Source organism: Symsagittifera roscoffensis, chromosome 7 (assembly GCF_963678635.1).
Source record: "Symsagittifera roscoffensis chromosome 7, txSymRosc1.1, whole genome shotgun sequence".
NCBI lineage: Eukaryota > Metazoa > Xenacoelomorpha > Acoela > Convolutidae > Symsagittifera > Symsagittifera roscoffensis.
The window spans coordinates 24,762,590-24,784,428 of NC_087068.1; the positions used below are offsets into that span (position 1 = coordinate 24,762,590).

At 35.2% G+C, this 21,839-nt stretch overlaps 2 protein-coding genes across 8 annotated transcripts in view; both read left to right on the plus strand.

Annotated features, from left to right (window-relative positions):
• LOC134851365 (small ribosomal subunit protein eS8-like) overlaps positions 1-21,839 on the plus strand; it is a 478,345-nt gene that overhangs the window by 134,973 nt on the left and 321,533 nt on the right. The gene's annotated exons all lie outside the window — the stretch shown is intronic.
• LOC134851048 (CUGBP Elav-like family member 3-A) overlaps positions 1-21,839 on the plus strand; it is a 41,900-nt gene that overhangs the window by 18,270 nt on the left and 1,791 nt on the right. For 3 of the 6 annotated variants that reach the window (XM_063866932.1, XM_063866938.1, XM_063866937.1), the window contains 10 exons: positions 4,220-4,299; positions 6,990-7,172; positions 11,059-11,185; positions 12,217-12,375; positions 12,796-13,041; positions 14,211-14,294; positions 15,859-16,127; positions 16,369-16,588; positions 17,371-17,397; positions 21,462-21,605. In XM_063866932.1, coding sequence (XP_063723002.1) covers positions 4,220-4,299; positions 6,990-7,172; positions 11,059-11,185; positions 12,217-12,375; positions 12,796-13,041; positions 14,211-14,294; positions 15,859-16,127; positions 16,369-16,588; positions 17,371-17,397; positions 21,462-21,605 — 1,539 coding nt within the window. Of the gene's footprint in view, positions 1-4,219; positions 4,300-6,989; positions 7,173-11,058; positions 11,186-12,216; positions 12,376-12,795; positions 13,042-14,210; positions 14,295-14,957; positions 15,022-15,858; positions 16,128-16,368; positions 16,589-17,370; positions 17,398-21,461; positions 21,606-21,839 lie in introns of all 6 variants that reach the window. The other 3 variants (XM_063866934.1, XM_063866936.1, XM_063866933.1) reach the window with 3 other exon arrangements.

Genomic DNA, 21,839 nt, shown 5'->3' on the forward strand with positions numbered 1-21,839 from the left:
TTTCGAGCCAGCAAAACCAGCTAGCTAGTAACGTTTTAGGATAAAAATGGTTATTTAAGCCGTGTAAATTTTTACTTTTACTTCCGAAGCTTCATTTAGTGCTTCCTTACTCCTAAATTTTTTTTTCAAAAAATCAATTTTTGAATACAACAGTAGTCGATTATGATTAAGTTCAAAACTTGAAGGATAGGGCTTTGCTCTTAGCAAAGCACGTATTAAAAACGGATCAAAGAAAAAAAAGTAGAAAAATGCAATGTAAAAGAATTAGTTGGTCATTAAAAAGAAAATTGTATTTGGGAACTATAGGCTTTTTCCCATAAACAACTTTTCTTATAAAATTGTAAGAAGTTGAAATTAATTTTTATTGATCCCTAGCACTTTCCAAGTCCGTAAGTACTTGGCCTGGTGTTAACGCGTTAGTCTCTGCCCCCTAATGTCTCGGATTTGAGTCCCGGTCGGACTTGGTTTTTCTTCAGTGTGTGAAATTGAAAATTATCAGGGAAAAAGTGAGTCGCTCAATTTGTCCTTATTGATTTCGGTTGATGTTTGCCGGCTTGATCATTTTTTTTGTATCGTTTGAAGGGCAAATAGTTAAGGTTGGTTGTGGTATAAATTTTCAATTTGATCGTTCAAAATTTTTCATGACAACCAATTTTTGACAGATTTTTTTGTGTTTTCGGCTCAATTTCGGCTCACGTGTTTTTGGCTGAGTGGTCGCATGATCAGTACTAAAAACTGTTTCTCAACTGTTTTTTTGAAATTGAATTTTTCTTTTTTTTAACTGCTATTTCCGTTTCTTTTTTGTTCGCTAGCTTGCAATGCTACGCCTTTGTTGAAGTGCAAGTGACGCTTCTCCTCTGCTTTTGAAAGTGGTCGGAGTTTATGTGTTACTTGCGCTCACAAGTTACACATAATTGTGCTCACAAGTTTCAAATTTTTTTCTGCAGAAGTTTATTTGAAGTTTTTGATTCCCAAATTAAGCATAAATAAGCTATTGTAAACGGCCTAAATTAAGCATGAATAAGCGTGCTTGCCGGCTTCACTCGTTCAATTTAGACAAAAAATCGAAATTTTCAGAACTTTTTTCAGAATTTTCTAAGGTCGTTCAAATCACGACTGAAAGAGGTTTTGTATGATATATCATTCAACTCTCTCCAATGCTTATTTGTGGTAGCTGATTTTGCGTGAAAAACAGAAAAAAATTGAAATACATCCGAATACAAGCTCTTCCGATTTTTCAAATGGTTTGCACAAAAACAGGCCGATTAGTTTTACTGTTCCAACCATTGAAAATGGGGAGGAACTTTGTATTCGGGTGAGTTTTAGTTTCTTTTTTCTTTGGTTTTCCATGCAAACTAAGGTACCGCAAATAATCTTTGAACTGGGTTGAGTGATATTTCATATTAAAGCCCTTTCAGTCGTGCTTTGAACCACATTAAAAAAAATTCCAAAATTTTTTTCTGGTGTCGAAAAAAACTGGTTTTAAATTTTTTTTTTTCGTCTTATTTCGAAAAAGTGGTCTGGTTTTTTTTATGCTTAATTGAAGGCTGGAAAAGTAAGATCTATTCGAGTAAAGTTAGTTTTCAGCGCCCTACTAGGTATCAAAAAGATCGAAAATCTCAAGAAATAAAATTTGAAAAATTTCAAAAAAAAAAACACTACCATTTTTTTTTCGTTGTTCTAGTAATTTTTCAGTTTTTCGAAACTTTTATTTAAAATTGCCTGTTTTACTATGACTCTCAAATATGCTGAAGTTCTAGTTTTTCGTTCAGATCCTTTTATCACACCACGCAGAAAAAAAAACGAAACTAATTTGAAAAAAAAAATTATTAAGACTGTGGTCAAAAAATTGCACAGTAACCGGCTAATTGCACAGTAACAGGCTATCCTTGGTATCAGTTTCTTTTTTGATGTAGAGAAAAAACCGTTTTGCACCGTAAGCTGTTTTCTGTAGTATTGACTCACAGAGTATGATAATTGATAATTATCCAATATTATTCAAACATTAAATTTTACCGATAGACTGACAAAAAATAATAAAGCCGACTCGTCAATACAGCCAGCATGACGAATATTAGAATGAAGTGTGAAGTGGTAGTCCAGCTTTCTTTAGTGTGGAAACAGTGATGAAATATCAGCAAATCGACAGATCAGCAAGCCTAATTTTTAATTTGTAGTTAGCCGAAAAAAAACTGATGTAAAAGTATACGGAAAAATGAAAATATATCTATCTATAAAGCGAAGTTTTTTTGACAAAAATAGGTGTAAATTGGATTTTCTGAGGTTGTTTTTAGGTATAATTCTGCATGAATAAAGTGTAGGAGCCCAGTTAAATTGAAATTGAAGTATTGTTTCTAGCTATGTATTGAGAAAAAAGACAAGGTTAGACCCCATAATGAAGAGGGAAAATTAGATGTTGTCCTAATTGAAATTCATCGTATTAAATAGTGGGCGGTGATAAAAAACTGGTGAATTTCGCTCGTTAAGCAATTGGTCGTTGTGTAATTATTGGGGAGCATCGATCGGAAGTGTGAACAATTGGGAGTTTTCAGTTACTTCTTTTCAACCTTGGCAATTTTGGTCACGACCCAGTGGCGCCCTTGCATATTTTGGTGCTCATTGTTTGTTATTGCTCCTGTGATGTGTTATAATTTACCCTGGCTGTAGGGAAATTAGAGCCCGCAAATGTGTTGAAAAACGGTAATCTTCGCCCTCCAGATTTTTAGCACTCTCTCTTTTCACTTTTCATTATTTATCGCTCTTTTCCTTGCCCTGAAGCTGAAATAGCTCGTTCACGTATGGTGCTTACTCTTATTTTTAAAGCTCATTTTAGTCATTATTGAGCAATTAATTACGAGGAAACGCCAAATTACTCCAAAAGACTATACTTAAAAAATATTTATCTAAAAATGAGCTCATTCATTCTACTATTAAGGCACTGATATTTCCCCCAATTTACAGTAGAATAGATTTTTTTCAGAGCCTGATTTCCAATTATTTGCACTACGCCGGTCTTATTCAGTTTAATGAGAAAAAAAACGTAGTCTTTATAGTCTTTTTTGCTTAATAATGCGTGACGTTTTCACCATGTTGAAAAAAAAATTAACTTGAGAAGCTTGTGACATTTTTCATTTTTGTCAAATGATTAAAAACGGGCGTAACGCTGAAATTGATTGCTGCAGTTAAGCACAATTTGTTGTGAATGTGTTTCGGAAATAATATGCCGGCAGACAAGCAAATATTAGTAAAACTTTCCTGCTTGCTATTGCTTATTATTGGTACGAAATTTCATCATTAAAATAAAAAGATAATTAGTCTTGCGCCCTTTTGTTTCAAAATTGCTATCATTATAAACGGTAAAAGCTATTGTATATCACAATTTCTCAAAATTTAACGAATTGGTCTGACAATGAGTGCCCAAAAAGGTAATATTTTTGTCTGTTTTTGTAATAAAATATTTGCCCAATCCGGTATTCAGAAAAAAGTTATTAGTTCAGAATGAAAACCACATTTAAAAAAGTTGCAATAAGAGTTTGCTAATTTTCTCAACCTTTAATAATAAATTAGTCACCAAAAATTTTCTTTTTTCGAACTTGAAAATTTTAATCTAAGTTTTCGACGCCAAAATACACTAAATTAGCGGTGAAGAGTTTTTTTAGAGAAAAATTTCCCAAAATTGGCCGACTAAAAGGGTTTTAATATGATATATCTCGACCTCGTACGATGGATGTGTCTTTTCAACTGCTAAGTAACCTTGGATCTATGAACTAAGTAAATTTTTCATGAAACAACGATATTGCAGTTTATGCATAATAATTGGCATCTTTCGCTTTTGAGTCCACGGTTATTGATTTCAGAGTCTCGGGGTAAGAATAGGATCGATTTTCAGTTCATTAGAGTCTCATTACACTGCCTTGCATAATCGAATACGTTTCACCAGTAACTCGATACCCGTCATTTTAGTTCAACCAGTCAAAAATACTGTTTATAACTTAAAATTAATTTTTACTTGCAAAACCATATCAATCTGGTTACGTGTGAAATAGTGTAAGTGTTTTCGAAATGGTTTCAAGTTGCTTTTTTGGCTCAACAAATGTATTACTTTTTAAATAGTAGCTTTTCTTTACTTTTGAAAAAAAATCGATTAGAAATTCAATTTGCATTTTTTTGGGATTTTTAATGGTATGTGAAGTTATATGAAGAATAATGTTTTGTTCAGGTTGCGCCTTCATCAAGTTCAAGGAACACGGAGAGGCAGTCAAGTCCATAGAGAAGATCCACGGCACCAGGACCATGCCGGTGAGTAATTTGTACTCTCTCTAACTTTTTACTTTTCTCGTCGAGGCAAGTCGCCATGTTTATTTTCCGAGAAAAAGACGCAGAGATTCTTTCAAAATTAGTGTATCGCGAGAAATGTTGTTTTTCCAATTTTGCTGTCCATTTTTTTTTTTTTTTTTCGGATTTCTTTTTAAATTTTTCAGATTCTTAATATTTTCTTACTAAATCATTGTGGTTGGAGCATTCTATGCAACTTGCACATCAACAGGCTATCCTCGTTACAAATGTACTTTTAGTTTATATATTTTTTCGATTTGCAGAATTGGAACTAGGTCTTCGTTTGTAATTGCAAATAGCATCTTTCGTTTACAGCCTGTCAGTTACATTTCCGCCGTCTGAAATTCCACCCTGTAGGTTTTACTCCACCAAAAGTGTGCGGCTGTTAATTGCTGTTCCACTTTGTTGGGCTTACGTTTGCGAACTTTTACTGACTTACTTATGAGAGATGGGATTGTTAAATGCAGCCTCATTTTTCTGTAAAAAACAATTCAAATATATCTTTTGCCTAAATTTTTTTAAGCACTCCATCGTTGCTTGTGAAACTTCAACTGGAGTCATGCGTTTCATTGGAATTGAAAATTCTCGCAAAAAATCTGAAAGCTCCGGAAAATGTAAAAAATGAATATTTACTATTCGTCCTCTCCGTTGGTTAGTCATTTGTTTGGTTAATTAATGACTTCGCTGGGTTTCTGAATGATTAATGACAATTCTAAATAGGCTGGATGTATAAATTAGCTCCACTAGCAACGAGGGCGGAAAGAATTCAGAAAATGTCGAAATATGAGATTTATCCCTTTTGTTGTACTGAAGAAAAAGCTGCTCACATTACCAGCCCTTTTTTGCAGTCATAGAAATTCATGAATGAAATACTTTTACCTGAAATGTTTTCAACTTTGACAATTGAATAACTTCAGCCTTCAACGGGAAGGTACTTTTTTACATTTTTCTTTTTTTTTGTACTTGAAACTATGCAATTACTTGTTATTTTCTATATTGCCATCCCAATAAATAGGAAATTGCAAGTTTGGGGGGTTGGTCTGAGAACATGTGTTATAAACTAGAACTGCTAATATAAATTTTAATTCGGTAGCTAATACTTTTGATAATAAATCTAATACTAGTCAGCCCGTTGAGTGTACATTTAGCTAATGGTATTATAAAAATGTAAATACTTTTCCGTTCCCTGTTGTTTTGCGACTTCTGCTGTTTTTCTTCTTTTTGTGCCTCTTCAATTTTTTTCTCATTTCTTTTTCAAAATTGGCCCATTTTCTTTCCCTCTTTTAGCTCTGATGAGGCTATTAACTACACAAAAATCAACAAGAGACGAGTCAGTTATAAACATATAATAACTACCAGTTAGTTATTTTTGTTGAAATTTGCCAACTTTTGCTCCCATTGTTGAGCAACAATCATTTTTGCAGCCATTTCTTCACTTAATACCGTTTTTGTTGCCCCCTCTCACTATATTAGCTAGCAGTTTCCTTTTAAAGGATTCGTTCTATTCTAACAATCAAAAAGCTTTTTTTAATTAGAAAAACTATCAGTAATTGCTCATTTGTCAAACTTTATTTTGAATCATTTTGCTAAAGTTCTTCTTAAATAATAGTTACTTAGAATCCCTCCGCTCAAAAGAAATTGGTCTTGCTCAAAATTAGGTAAATGCATTTTTCTGTCGCTGTTTCGCTCTAAAAATTACCAAATTTGTCTAAAAATGTCGAGATAATCAAAAGCGTGTCCTGCTTATAACAGATACCACCACCAAATTAAAACAATATCACTCTCGCTGCAGACTCGAATCTTGGTCACTGAAGTACATCGCTTCCGCGCTGACTAGAGATTACTTCTTAATTAGGCCATTTTTTAACGGATCAAACTCAAAATCAGAAGTGATTTTTCCGTTTTCACCACAATTTGAAAATTCTTATTTTTTATTTTAATAAATTTCTACATCTTTGGCGGCAATGTGTAATTGCGTGTATGCTTCAATTTGACTGATTGATAATAAAACTAGTTGAATTAATCATTTTTCACTTTGTTATTGCTTCCCGCTTTGCATTAACCTGTTCTTTTTCACATTTCTTGATTTATTATTGCAATATTTCGCTGTAACTTAATAAAATTCAGCACTGTTCTTGTCTGATTATCAATAATTTATCGCAACTTCAATTTTCATCTCGTGCAATTCTAACTTTTTGCTGTAAATTTAATGCACCATTTTGTTTTTATCGTCCCCTGTTTCCAAGTTACAACTATTCTGTTTGTTAACTTCATTTTAAAACTTTTGTTCACTTTTTGTTCCTCTGAAAAACAATTCAACAGCTCAAGTTCCGTTTTGGCACGGCAAAAACCTAGTGTATAAACGATTCAATTGAACCATTTCCTCTCAGCTTCTGCAAACTTCTCTTTTTTATACATTAGTTGACAAATATTTTAACGTTCACCCCAAGTAAGCGCAATTTTTAATTTTTTTTCTAATGAACTTAAGAACCCGCTTATCGTCTTAAAAACCAAAAACGTTGACTTTTTTTTTTACTTCAGTTGAGCTTCAATATTAGAGTTTCGTTTTATTGTTCAATTCTAAACTAATTCGATTTTTTATTGGTTTTTCATCCAAAATTTGAGTTGATTTGAAAGAAGAAAACTTGTTTCAGGGAGCTTCGTCTAGCATCGTGGTGAAATTCGCAGACACTGAAAGAGAGCGAGCAATAAGGAAGATGCAGCAACACTTCAACGCCCAGATGTCCGGCATGGCAGCTGCCGCTTCGGCCAACAGTCCAGCTGCGCCAGGTGCCAATCCTCTTCTGGCTGCGCAATACGCCACCGCATACTCTCAGGTCAGTTTGGGAACAATATACATAATTGTCAATTCTGATTTTTTGGATGCTCCAGTTATGGAAATATTTTTTTATAAATGGATCCGCTATCGTAAGATCATCCAAAAAATGTTCAGGAACATATAAATATGACAATTTTTCTTCAATTAAAACTATTCTGAAGCCTGATCACTATTTAGAGAATCCTTCTTGGTGCTATAAACTGAAAATTACTATGCGTATATAAAGCTCTTATCTCAAGACTTATATTTTCAAGCTCAAAGCGACATACTGAGAGTCGAATTTTGGAGCTGAAAAGAGCAGCTACTTCTGAAGTGACTTGTGGTGTTCCGCAAGGTATTGTAAAATGTGGTGTTCCGCAAGGCGCTGTACTGTTTTGTACGATTCCTCCTTCCGTGTATATTTGTACTTGTTTTACAGTTAAATTTGGCCGAATTATTTTATAAAAATAGAAATGGTTTATGTAATTGAAAGTAATTTAGTGTCTCAAATGAGTTCGGCCAAATTGAAGGCCAGTTTTAAGTGTCCCATCATTTTCGTATTTGGTTAATTTGAATGTCATCAGTCGGTATAGAATTATGTTGTCTTAGTGTTTTCCAGTCATATTCAGTGCCGTCATTTACTGACGTATTACGTATTAGTTGACCGCGAGCCCTCACTAAAAGTAATTACAGACATGCGCTTTTGTTACCTGTACTCCGAAGACCATGTTTTAAAATGCTCAATGTGTATTATGTTTCGTGCCGATGTGAACAAATATTTTTTAAAATTGGTTATCGAGATAACGGTTTTGGGCGGATGAAAGTGGCGAGCTTCATATTTCGCACAATTTGGCTCTAATTCCAGTTTTGAGCTATTTTGCCCAATTTTTGTGCCCCTATTTATATTTGCACAATTCACTCTTACAGTCAGTGTTGAAAATTATTGCAACCTCTAGTGTTCACCAGAAAAATGAATGAAAACGTTTGTACATTTTTGTCGTTTTCTCGGGAGCAGTACACGATATCGGGTCTAAACATTGACTCAGGTCAGATAAAAGTAATTGAAAGGGTCTGGCCTTATCAAACTTGAAGAATTTTGTTTTAGAGCTGTTATAAATCAGTCAATCATGATTAGTTTCAGAGGTTGTTATGGAAACATCACGGCGAACAATTTATTGAATTTTAGTGTTAGACTCAAAATTATATATTGGGAAGCGTATAAGTTTGGCTTGGTCCTTATTCCGTAAAAACAAAGAAAAAAGGAGATGAAAAAAAAAAGATTAGAATGGCGGCGAAAATTGAAGAGGACTTCTTTTTGACAACTATGAAGTTTTTATGTCGTATTCGCCAAAATGAAATGACACAAAAAAATCAAGTGGACTTGCTAATGCATAAAGCAGCCATCAAAAGTTATCTTGGATGATTTTTTAGTTCCGACCAGATGAAAAATGGGGAGGAACTTAGTATTCTGGTGTTTTAATTTTTTTCCTTTTGTTTTCCATGCAAAATCAGGTATCACAAATAATTATGGAAATGCGTCGAATGATATATCTTTTGAAGCCTTTTCAGTCGTAAATCGAACAATATAAAATAATTTTCAAAAAATTGTCTAAGTATCGAGAAAAACTGGTTTAAAAATTTTGATTTTTAGTTTAAATTTGAGCGTGCAGACTTACAATACCTTAGTTTTGTTTAATTTAGGCCATGAAAACATAGTTTTACTCAAGTAAATTTGTTTTTGAATTTTTTTTAGCGCAATTTGGAAATTAAAAACTTCGGATGCTTGAAAAAATTTTTGGATGTTTTTCAAAATATATATTTTTCGTTTCCTAGTCATTTTTTAAAAACTTTTGCTTATTTTACTATGACTGTAGAACATTCCTTAGTACCAGTTTTTCGTTCAGATCTTTTTATTCCGCCACGCAGAAACAAAACGACAATTGTTAAATTTTTCTTTGGCTATGTTCAGAACATTCTGTGCTACTTGCAAAGTAACCGGTTATCCTTGAGTGATTCTGGAATTATCGGCTAGGGCATAAAAGTTTCATTCTCGTTAAAAGAATTAGTCTTCATTTTTTTACTCCTGGCTCAGGCAGTTGTTTTCTTTTCTTTTATCCGTAGTTTCTACGCACATATGGGCCAAGGCAAACTTTCAATCGGTCAGACTCTCTTAATTAATTTCAGCGGTCACATGTCAAAGTTTCACCCTAATATCTCATATGCTCACTGAACTGAGAAAACGGGCAAAAATAATTGTTCATTTTGCGGTTGAAAACAAGTTTGCAATAACTTTGAACGTTGACTGCATGTTTCCGCATTTCGCCCTTAAATATTATCACGCGATCCACTTGGCGTTTATTTTAGTTTTTTAAAACATCATGTCACCGATGCATTACCGTTTTGTGGTTAAGGCAGTCCATTAATATAGCTACGATAGAAATTTTATGTGTTTCAAAAACGGGGCAAAGTGTTTGAATACCTATTTTTGCCATAATAGCGTGCCAGTTTTTGATGTGTGGTAAGGTTTTTTTAAAACTAATGAGCGCATTTTTCAGTCTTTGCTCATACATATACTACTAATTTGAAGCCAGCAAATTGTTTCAATTAAATCATAAAATAGACACATCTTACACCGATAGTTTAAGTCAGACGAATTGAGACTGTTCACTAAAATTTGCAGTTCTAAAGCAACCTTAAGCAAGATCCGAAAACTAAACTTTAATCCGAAAGCTATAAACTAGTTGAAGTTATCGTTGAAACTTAACAGGGTTTTGACCTGCTATTAGATAATTTTTTGTTATGTTCCTACGTTCGCAGACATCGATAATATGAGCAGACATGAGAACAAAAAATTCTTATATTTCAAATACCTAGTTCTGACGGTTTCTTTAAAAGTAAATCTCATCGGAAAAAAATCACTGCTCTGAACTCATATTTTAAAGAATATTTCATCGGCCATCATTTTAAGTTATGGCAAAAAAATCAAAAATTTTAAACCGGTTTCTCTTTACGCTGAGGGTTTTTTGGAAGTTTTTTTTACAAGGGATCGAATCAAAACTGCAAGGGCTTTAATATAATATATCCTCGACTCCTTCCGACGATTATTTGTGGTACCTGATTTTGCGTGGAAAAAGAAACACTTAAAGCCGAAGTTCCTCCTCACTTTCAGAGGTCAGAACAAAAAGTGTTTAACCTTATTTATTTTATTTATTAATAGGCGCGAAAAAATTCTTTTCTGCGTATTTTAGAGAAGGGGAGATAATATAAATGTCTTTTCGTTTTCTGAATATTGTTAACAAAGAACTAATGCATATACCATGAAAGGCAGTCGAAAGATGAGAGTTTGTCCTGATACGAGTAGTTTTTTTTTAGAATATTTACGAAGCATTTATTTAATTGCTGCCGTTTGCCGCTGGCGACTGTCGTACATTTTATGCATTTAAGGTGTTCGATGTTATATTTAGTCGTTCCACAGTTGGAAGCAGTTTGATGTCGTGTTTAAACTATTAAATATTCTTCAATCCTGCTACAGCTCAGGTTTTTCAAACTAGTGTGAAATAATGTGAACAAAACGTGCCACATTTGAGATATTTTTAAATCCAAAATAAAGAAAATGGAAATTGTGAATGACTTCTTGTAGAATTTTTTGAATAAACTGATAAATTTTACATGGCGATATATGGGCAAAGTTTTGGGGTAAAGCAACAAAAAATTTGAAACCTTTTTTTATTCTAATGCAGAGTCTTATCTCGTCAGTTTTGATTTTGGTTTAAATTTTCTGTTTCATGTTTCTCGGAGACAGTCGTGGTGCACGACTCCGATTAAATGTTTATTATTTTGTTGTTTTTTGATTATTAGTTAGCTCACCAGTTATTTCTAATAAATTAGAGGTGTGTGTGTTTCAGTTGGCCCAGCAGCAACAGCAGCAGATTTTGGCGGCTGCAGCTGCCGGAGGTTCCTACTACTCGCCATCTGGAACTCCTGGAAGCGTGAACGGACTGGCCTCGCCCGCTTGTTCAGTCACTCCAAACGGTAAGTTCAGATATGACGCTGCAATATTTATATTCACCTAAAAGGTACAGATGTCCAAGGATAGAGTGATTTTTATAGACTGCTATTTGTTAACTACAATAAATACTAAAACCTTCCTGACGTGTGCAAAATTCAGGTGCATTATTTATGTAGGTGCAACGCAAAAACCAGCCTAAAATTAAAAGATTCAAGGGCCAAGATTACCTGTCAGTCCTGAAGATCTTTAAAAGAAAATAAGCTAAAATCGATGGTTAAATATGAAATTGCTTTGCCTTCACTTGACCATCATTAGGTTTATTGTTCTAGCCTCTCCGTGCTTGTTGTTTGAAGTACTATTCTCTCGCCCAAAAAGTTCACAAGGTAGTTAAAAGTTGAACAACACATCATTTTTGTCAGATGAAAATAAAGGTAGGCTAAATGAAGACCTTCATTGTTAACTTTTTGGGCTGAAGAATAATACTTCAAGTAAAAATGGCAATTTTTGGAGGTTGCGAAAACTGAAAAAAACTACTCGGTTCGCTTATGTTCATTTATTTGCCTTTTTTGTGTCAGCTATCTTTTGATTGAAAGCCGTCAATTTCCGAGAGTACACGTTTTTGAGATTATGATTAGATAGAAGTCGTTTATTTTGCGATTGTGATTAGATAGAAGAAGTCCTCCATTGCTGTTTTTAAAGATAACTTCAGTATCGGTTTTATATCAGCTAACAAAAGAAGAAAACGGTTGTTTAAAACGTCAAAGTTATTCGCTTTTCCTCTCTCTGTTGTCTAACAAAATGTTTGCAGTTTTTTTACCTTGCAAGTAATTGATGTCTTTAATAATCACCGCAAAAAAGTCAGTTGAGCAAAATATTGCCTTTTTTAAACAGCAAACAGTCACTTTTTCTTAACGTAGGGGTAGGAATAGTTTATCTCTAATGAGGCTCCAAATAGCTCTTGGCTGACAAAGAAAGTTGAAAACTCAATTTTTGACAAATTCTTCAGCAATTGTTAGTTTGTTTTTAACGATTGTTTATTTGTTTTGTATGGTAGGGCTAATTGGACCGCACCACCAATTGGGCTCGGGGTTGCGTGGAATCCATCATAATTTGCCCAACGGAAGTCCGATTCAAGTCCACAACAACCACAACAATCAACAACACGCGTCACCCAACACTAATTCGCCAACTGACAAAACTTCTACCTGTTCTGGTAAGTTTAAAAGCCACATTTTTCAATATTTATTTAAAGATTGTTCTATGATTATAAAATTCGAATGAAATTGTAAACAAAATGCATTTTGTAACGTTTTAAGAAAAAAATGTGCCGAGTTTTCAACATTTAAGTACAGATAAAAGTTATTTTGTGCAAACGATCTGGTTTATAAAAGTGTGAATAAAACTAAATTGTAATGCTTAAGAGTGGGCAACGATGGGTGAACAGTTTTCGACATTTTTAGTCTTCGCATTTTCGAAATGTTTTCTATTTCGCCATCATCTTTTGTCAAATTTTACCAATGTGATAACTTTTGACAAATTTTATTTTTGAACAGAGTACCAAAGCTTTCCTCATTCATTATAAAATAGACTATCGCTGTTTTATGAATAATATTATAATGTTGATTGGTTCCAGACGAGGCAAACAACAACACGAGTAGTTCATCTGGAGCAGTGCCCAATGGGGTTCTGATGTCGGCGGTGTCTGGTGCAGCTCCCACTTCAGTTGTCGCCACGGGACCCCAACATCCACCCTCCTCGTTCCAACATCAACAGGCCAATCACCACCAACATCACCCCAGTAACAGTCCCGCAGCTCAGAACCAGCCCCTGTTGTACCACCCATCTCAACTGGCCGCTTCCGCTACACTCCCCGAAATAAGTAAGACAACAAAAGCTAAACTCGTCCTTGTTCATTTGTTCAGGTTGATGTTACGGCTGTTAATTGGCTCAGTTTGTTTAAAGCGTAGATGATACTAGTGCTATTGGGCACACTTGGATATTATTTTCTCTATCTATTATCTCGTCCTGTCTTGATGCTTTTTTTCCGAGTAATGGTGCGCGTAAACAGGAATTAGAAGATTTTTTTCGTTGTTTTTCTGAAAGAAGTGACCAAATTTAATCAGGCGAGTTCAACGCCTTCAAAGTTGGTATAATTTTACTTTTTCAACTTCCTTATGTTTCAAATTACCAAAAAATAGTTAACCGTTAATTTTTGAAGTTCAGACAACTTCGAATCTCATCTTTGAAAGCTAATACAAACAATTTTTCAAGTCTGATTACTGTTTCAACTTTTTTCGTGTCCTAAATAAAAACATCTACGAGCTTATTAGGGTGTTAATAATAGATCAAGGAGAACCTTGATGCAGCTCGTTTGCTCATAGGCACGCCATGTGACTGAAAAAGGTTTTCATTTCAGCAATTGAATTATTTTATCAGACCTAATTAAGAAGCGCCTGCTTAGTCATGAGCGAAATAGAGGGGAAATTCTATCAAAGTCAGAAATGCGAAACCACGTTTTGACGAAATGATGCGAAATCTGTTGAATTTTTAGAGCAAAAAAGAATTTAGCGCAAATTTTAGAAACCGCTCTTGAAGGTACACGTTGCAATTTTTGTTATCTGAGCATCACTTCATTTTATCACATTTTCTTTCTCTTCAGAACATATGTAGTTACTTGAGTACAAATAAACTTTGTTTTTTATTCTCTCCCAAGATATATAACCATTTTACTTTACATTTTGTCCCAATTTGTTTACTACTCATTTTAAAAAACTTCATTTTAAACATCTCAATTTTGAAGTTTTGCAGTTTTCACCGTTTTTGGTTTAGATAGATCAGTTTTTTCTACTATAAAAAAGCATTATTGATGAAGCTAGATTTGCTAAGAAGCTAATGAGCTCATTTTTTTTCTACGTTAGTTTTATAAAAATGTAGAATTCCAACTTAGTAGAAACCAATTTTTATTGAAGCTAGTTATTTTTTTTTAAAGTTAGAAGTTATAACTAGTGATGTACATGACAATGAATGTTGACGGAGCCCTAATTTCAGTGGCGGCGTCACACGGAATCTCATTGGCCGAACTGCAGCAGGCGGCACTCTTGCAGCAAGCAGCACTCACCGGAATGCCAATTGGTAAGTCTAACAATTGTCGGTGCTCATAGCAATAGCCATTATGAAAGATGGGTCCATTACGAAAACCAGTATTGAAAATGGATCCACCAAGCGCATGTTACCATAACGACACATAATTTTAGGACTCATCTTTCAGAGAGCCTACTATGATACTTGCACCCGAGAACCAAAATTCATAAGAATTCGATGTGCCCGATTAGATTAAAGCACGTATATTAGCCTTTTTTTCGCTTCTAACTTCAAAAGTATCACTATATCCTTGTATGTTTATGTTTGTAAGGTACAGCTAAGCAGATTCTAATATTGAAAAAATGTAGCCCCAAGCAAATAGCTCTTTTTCAGTGATATTTTATTCTGAAGCCTTGCATTTCTACTAAGCACTCGGGGGAAATAAAATTTGGTTGCATGAGTAATCAGATTTTGATTTTTTTTCGGCTCAATTATCTAAAACTTTGGAGAAACTCACATGGGGTAAAATTTAACGCAACTCATTTTACGTGCATGACCAAAGCTCATAGATGTATTTTCTTAAACTATCTTTTCTGGATAGATTCGCAACTATACCTTAACGAATGTTGAGTTTACATAATCATAAACTTCATCACTTACACCATCAATGACGTAAACTAAACTAGGGTTCTAAATGTTGTTGTTTGTGTGCAGAAATCATCCAGCAGTTACTTGTAGGGCAGCTCGGCCTAGCCCAGGTGCAGAGCACGCCATTCAGGTTTGTAAACAACCACAACAACATGAAATAAACACTAACTATTAACCAACTGTTCAAGTTATTTTGTGCCAGTTAACTTAATCTGTTGAAACGTTTTAAATTGTTAAACGATTGTTTAAATGACGCTTTTGTACAGTATTGTCATAAATGGTTTTATTTGAAAAAAAACCGTTGTCACGTGGATATTCTAGGTTTTTTTTGGTTCCTTTTTTTGAGTTTTTTCCTTAAAATACAAGAGTATTACTCAATGTGTAGGTTTTTTCCTCTTCAATATTGACAATATATCAGTAGTTTTAAAAAAAATTAGCCTTTTTAACCAAATTTATTTGAAAAAATTCATACTTCAAGTCAATCATTGTTCGGACAGTTATTCCATCCTTTCCGTTAAAGTGATTTACTAATTAAAACTGATGTCAAATTGTGAAGTCAACGTCCTGTGTCCTCTGGAAACTGAAACTGAGGTTCAAACTTTAGCCTCAAATCATTTGGGTTGTCAAGTGAAGCGTTGTTTGCTCTTTTAACACTGGTATTATGTCATTGTCATTGTCTACATGGTTATATTATAATTCATTGCCAAGCGTTTGTTAAATTTTACTTTTCAAAACAAAACTCATTAATTTTGCTAAGTTCGATTAAATGCGCTCAAAAGCGTGGAAAAAAGTGAAAATAATAAATTTAAAAAACTGAAGTTTTTTAAAAATCATTTTCGAAATGGTTTTTGTTAATAATTTAGAAAGTATAGATTTTTTCTAATTATTTCGGAGGCAAATTCTTGGCATTTGAAACATTTTAGATTTAGAAAAAAAAGATTAAGGCGTTTGCGTTGTTTTGTTTCAGTTCCTACGGGGGGAGCAACTTCTTACCAGCAGCAGCAATTGGCAACGGCGCAGCTTTTGGCGGTGGCTGCTTCATCCCCACCAACGGGGGCGGGGGCAACCACGCAGCAGCCGGGGGCTCCCCAAACACCGCCGGGGGCGGGGGCCAACCATCACTTGCAGCTATCGCCGCATTCCAGCAGCAGCTCTCAGCACCCCAGCCCTCAGCATCACAACCACCAATTGATGGCAGCTTTGATCCAGCATCAGCAATCTCAGCAGCAGCAGCAGGTACCTTAACCACTATCAACTTTTCAGTCGTTTTTTGCTCCAACCACTGTCGAAAGGGGGCACCAGCTATGGTCTAGTGTGGGTTTTTTGCCAAATCAGCTAACTCAAAGTATTCTCGTAGAGTCGAATGTAGTATCATATTTAAAGCCATATCAGTTTTTTGTACTATTAAATGAAGCTTTGCAATATCTTATGTAGTTAGAACGTTTTGTAATATTACTTTTATTTGGCTTTTTTGTAGGTTGTGGCGGCGCAGGCGCAGCAGCAGCAGCAATTGGTGGTTGCGGCCCAATGTCAGCAGGCGCAGCTGGCGGCCTCCATGCAGCAGGCGGCAGTCATGCAGGCGGCGGCCGCGTCCTTGGCGGGACACCAGGCGGCGACGGTTGCGGCAGCTCAGGCCCAGGCAGCAGCAGTGGCTCAGGCCCAGGCTGCGGCCCATCTGCCCTCCCAACAGCGAGAGGGTGAGTCATGCAATCACATGAGTCATTCTTTAATTCACACATTACTCCTTATGATTACGTCATCAAACTACTGTATTGACTGACCCACTTTACAATGATTAATCATTAAACCGTCAACGAATCTTTTTACCACCAGTATAATTTTTTGCTCGAACCTTAAACTGAATACTGAATCCTGTAATGTTAAATTCTGAATTCTCCATTGTACATTTTGGACTCTACTTGGTTTTCATTTCAATACATAACTGTGTAAAACCGCGGGTCAAACTTCAATGTTGAATTTGTGAGAATAGAATAGGTGAGGGTAGTAAAAAGGTCGTTGACGGTGTCTTATTGAAATTGATGGACTTCTTATGTCCCAACAAGAGTTAAGTGCTAGCCTGCTCCAGAAAGACAATTTTGAAAACTATCTGTTTGGAGTAAGTTGATACTTGTTTGTGATTGTTATATAACATAAACAGTTGCATAACAAGCCTGTAATATATGACATAATGGCAACTTCAAGGCGGTGCAAAGCAAAATAATATCTGAAGATTTTTTGTGGTTGAGAAACAAATTATTCTAGATTTTTTCGAACTTATTTTCCATTAGAAAACAGCTAAACAGATGATATAAGGCGTTTGTAGAAAAAATTGAAGATGGTTTAATTGTATTTAAAATGGCTGCCAATTCTGACAGATTTTTCCTTAGATGGTTTTTGTTACTATTAAAAAAACGAACTATAAATTAACCGATTTCTAACCAGAAGGGGTTGTAAACTATTGTGTACTGTGTGATTGTAGGGGTGCTTTGTCAGTCAAATCGTGCAAGTATGTGTACACTATCATCCAATCATATCTCATCCATCTCTCTTGCTTCTCGGGAGGGGGCTGGGGTTGAAAGAAGCGAGAGAGATACGGTCAGATGAGCTTAAATCCCCTTTAGCTGAGCTATCTTAACTCCGTCATGTGAACTGACTGGCCTAACATATCACTTAATTCAGGGCCACCAACCAATTTAGGATAATGGTGGAATGAATCATAATGTAGCGATGCTAACTGGGTGTGGCATGATGGTATCATATTCCACAAAGCCGAGTTGCACAAATATCATTGTTTTTTAGTGGTGGTTATTCATACAAACTACACATCATTTTAACCTCGGAAACACGATAGATGATGGAGATAACAGTAAAATGTCACCTAGGTCTTTAATTGGTTGGTTGGTCACCCTGTTGAATCACTTACCACAATCATTCCAATCACAACCTCAATCAGCCAATCATCTTAGTCTTAAAATCCGAAGTCTACCAAAAAATCAAAAACTTGATTCCAGTTTTGAACACATCAAATATGCACTCCTGAAGATTCAATTGGAAGCGTTTTTTGTACTGTTATGTTTGCAATTACACATTAATTGGTATAATTGAATGAACAATGGTTAATAAGTATATGTTGCCGATTGCAGCTGCTGCAAACTCGGCTTTCGTAAGTTGTGATTTGAACTCAGCAGCTGCCGCTGCCACAACTTCAATGCTCGGGATTCAAGGTCAAATGAGTTTGCCTTTTCAACATCCGTTTCACGCATCAGCCAATCAGATGTCGCTATGTGCATCAACCAATCAAATGCCGTTAGTTCCTTACGGCGATAGTTCTGTAATGGGACACCGTGAAAACAATTTAGTGTGCTACGCTACAGCCTCGGCAACATCGGCAGCTATGTATCCCGGCGGCACGTTCTTTCCGACTGCATCTCAGCTCGTACCTTTCGAAAAGCAATTGCAATTACAAACTCAACATCAAAATCATTATGCAAATTTAAACCCAGTTATCAATGAAGAAGTAGGAGCTGCTATGACAATGGAGGATGCAAATAATGTCTTAAGTGAAGACTCTATGGGAAATTTGGTCTACCATGAAACGGGTTCTGGAAATATTTGTGAACAAGAGGGATACACCCCTCGAAACGGGTCCGAATCACCCAATAGCACATCTGGGGCAGTTATTCTCAGTGTACCCCAAATAATCAAGAAAGGTCAGGGACCGTCACGAAATCATAGATGTACAAATATTTAGACCTCCGTTCAAATTGATCTTGTCATGCTTGAGGTCAAGGGTCAATGATTGAATTGCTAAAGGCACGTTGCAATGTTTAAAAAACGCGTCGCAATAATGCGAAGTAAAATTCGAAATGCTTTGAAGTAGCGTTGAAACAGCTTCTCGTGCGATTAACTGGCAAAAATGCCGAACTCTTCAAATTTCGGAACACAAATTCTATTTAGCGAAATTTTGTAGTGAAAGTCGAATGTCGTTGGTTGCGGGCATTAGATATCGTCTCTTAACTCTTTCTTTCTATTCTGGAACAAAGTTGGGTTCTTTTTAGCTAACCATAGTTTAGTGACTCTATTCAACTAACAAACATTGAATCATCGCCATCTTATATTACCCTTGCGATCAGCTAGGGTATTGCAATCGGCTACTAGACTTTTTTCCTTGTAAATAACTTTGTTTGCAGATTAGACAAAATTAGAAAAGGGAAAATTAAGTTCAGTTTATATGAATTCACATTTATTTGCGACAAACTTGGTCTGGAGGTAACGAATACGCCTGGGACAGCAAAATTCCTGGGGGCAAATCTGACGGGACCTGTTTTTGCAAACGTGAAACTTTCAGTTAAAAACAATGTCGGCTTATTGTTTGTCTGCTTATGTTTTGTCGACTTAGTTGCCACATCTTGGATTTTTTTTTTGCTGTGCGCTGTTTACATTATAGTTGCTTTTACTGTTTTGATTTTCTTCGGCTGTTTGTAATTTTACTAACCATGAAAACTTGATTCTGCTCAAATGACTTCGGTTTACGTTTTATCGACTTAGTGACCCTATTATAATTCGATTCAAGAAAAACATAATTTTAAAGCTCCCTTCGGGTGGCTCAAAACTTTCAGATGTAAATTGATTTAATTTGTCGGCTTAATAGTTTTGTCTCAGTTTTTGCCGGCTTACTGACCGTTCTTTTTTTGTATTTTTTTGGAAAATTTTTTCAGTACCCCCCCCCCCCCCCCCCCCCCTCTAATTTTCAAGAGGGTAAGTACATGGTTTTCTGGTTTTCATACACGCCTAAGTTTTATATGAGAAAATTTATATGAGAAAATTGCATTAAATTTTAGTTTGTCTAATACAAGGTTTATGATTTGTTTATTTTATCTAAAAGTGCGTGGAGTTAGTTTTAGTTTATCGGTTTTTTATGAATTGAGTAGTTTCTTTTGGAATCGATTTAATTTGATGGCATAGCGTTTTTTTTCGTATGTCGAAATTTTTTTGAAAAAAAATTCATAAATTTTCAACATTTTTTTGCAATTTTGATTTAACTGTCTACAAAAGTATATAGCAAGTATCGCATGAGATTCAGTTTGTGGTTCTTTATGGCTATAATTTTGGAAAAAAAAAAGAATTTTCATGTTCAAATTGTTTCCTTTACGAGTGTTTTGATCTTTTTTTTATTGTGAGCCAGCTCTCTTAACTATGCGTATCAAGTTCATATTAGATCAGTCTGATGTAATTGAGTTATGTTTTGCTTTAAGTTTTGAGCGCTTTTTATCAGTTCTTTTTTGTGGAAATGGTTTGAAACTTCCGCGTTTATTAATTTTTTTTATAATAGCAAATATTCACTGTTGATGTTTATAGCCAATCGTTTGTCTAGAACGTGCTGCTTGCTAGGTTGCAAGATTTAAGGCGAAGTTTGTGCGAGCACTTTGGAACTTTTGGATACCGATTTTTTGGCCAACTTTTTATCTGAGCGTTTTGATGTATTGGTTATGAGAAAGATATGAGCTTGTGTAGCACGAATCTATCTGATGTTTTAGATAATTGATTTTTATAGCAATTGCGTTAAATTTTTTATTGATTTTTTTAGCCTACAATTTTTCCAGCAGAATTATTCAAGTTTTTCCGTTTTGGTTTGCGACACATTATCTTTTGGCTTTAGGTATTTTTTTAAATATCGCAAGTGGTGCGAAGCTCAGCTTCGCCTCTGTGTTTGTTTTGAACTCATAATTTTCATGTTTGAAATGTAAGAGCAATGTTATCACAGAAATACAGCAGAAAGACTGGTTGAAAATACGCAAATATTCTGAGCCTTTTGCAATAACGAACAAAACAGTTTTTGATCTTCCAATTGTTTTTTAAAAATTATAATTTAAAAGTAAGCGAAGTTTATAATTAAAAACATTCATGACAATAAACTGCTTCCAAGTGACGCCTATGCTACTGCTGCTGCCTTATGCCTAGTCTTTGCTTCTGTGCCTTGTACTGTATTGTACCATCTGTTCTTTTCGTAGCCTACTGATACAACTACTATACTGAAACTGCCACACCTACCAATATTACCTCTTTTCGCTAGTAGATGCAATTTAGTTCGTACCTCTCTCTGCTTATCAATGAGGGGGGTTGCTCTCTCGAATGAAATCAGTTCTGAATTAATTTGTATTAATACTTCGGTTCTTGTTAACTAGTATATGCTCCCCTATAGTACCTTGTAGCGAATTGGCCCCCCCTATAAAGGAAGAATTAACAGTTTAGCATACATGAGTTTTGTACCTTGTACGAATGGGCCTTCTTTTGCACAAGGGGACCATATAGTTAGCAGGACCCAATACTTTGAATCAGCACAATTGTTCAGATATTCAGTAGAAAACGAAAAATTTTCATCTTTTTTTTCGAAAAAAAAAATTTTCTCAACGTTTTTGAAACTCATGAGCGATCGTTTCTGACCTCATAATATAATTCAGGAGAGGTTTCATTTGAGATGTCATCACCTTGCCTCTCCAGCTGATTACTAACTAGTTTAAAATTGGTTTATAAATGACAGTAATATGAATTGTGTGGTGGTGGTTTCAGGGCCGGAAGGATGCAACCTTTTTATCTATCACCTGCCCCAGGAGTGTACAGATGCGGACCTGACGCAGATGTTTATCCCCTACGGACAGGTCATCAGTGCTAAAGTATTCATCGACAGAGCCACCAACCAGTCCAAGTGCTTCGGTCAGTACTCATGCTAATCGTGTAAAAAGACTGATATGAATTATATTATTACTATAATGTATGGAACTATGATACCAGTTTTTTCTTAGTAATAATATAACTATAACTTAGTAATAATATAAATGATACCAGTTTTTTCAGGGCCGAATAGAGCTTTCCGAGCTCTGTCGAAACTCTGGAATGACCATAATTTAGAACTGATTAACCAGGGCTGATTTTAGGACTGATTAACCA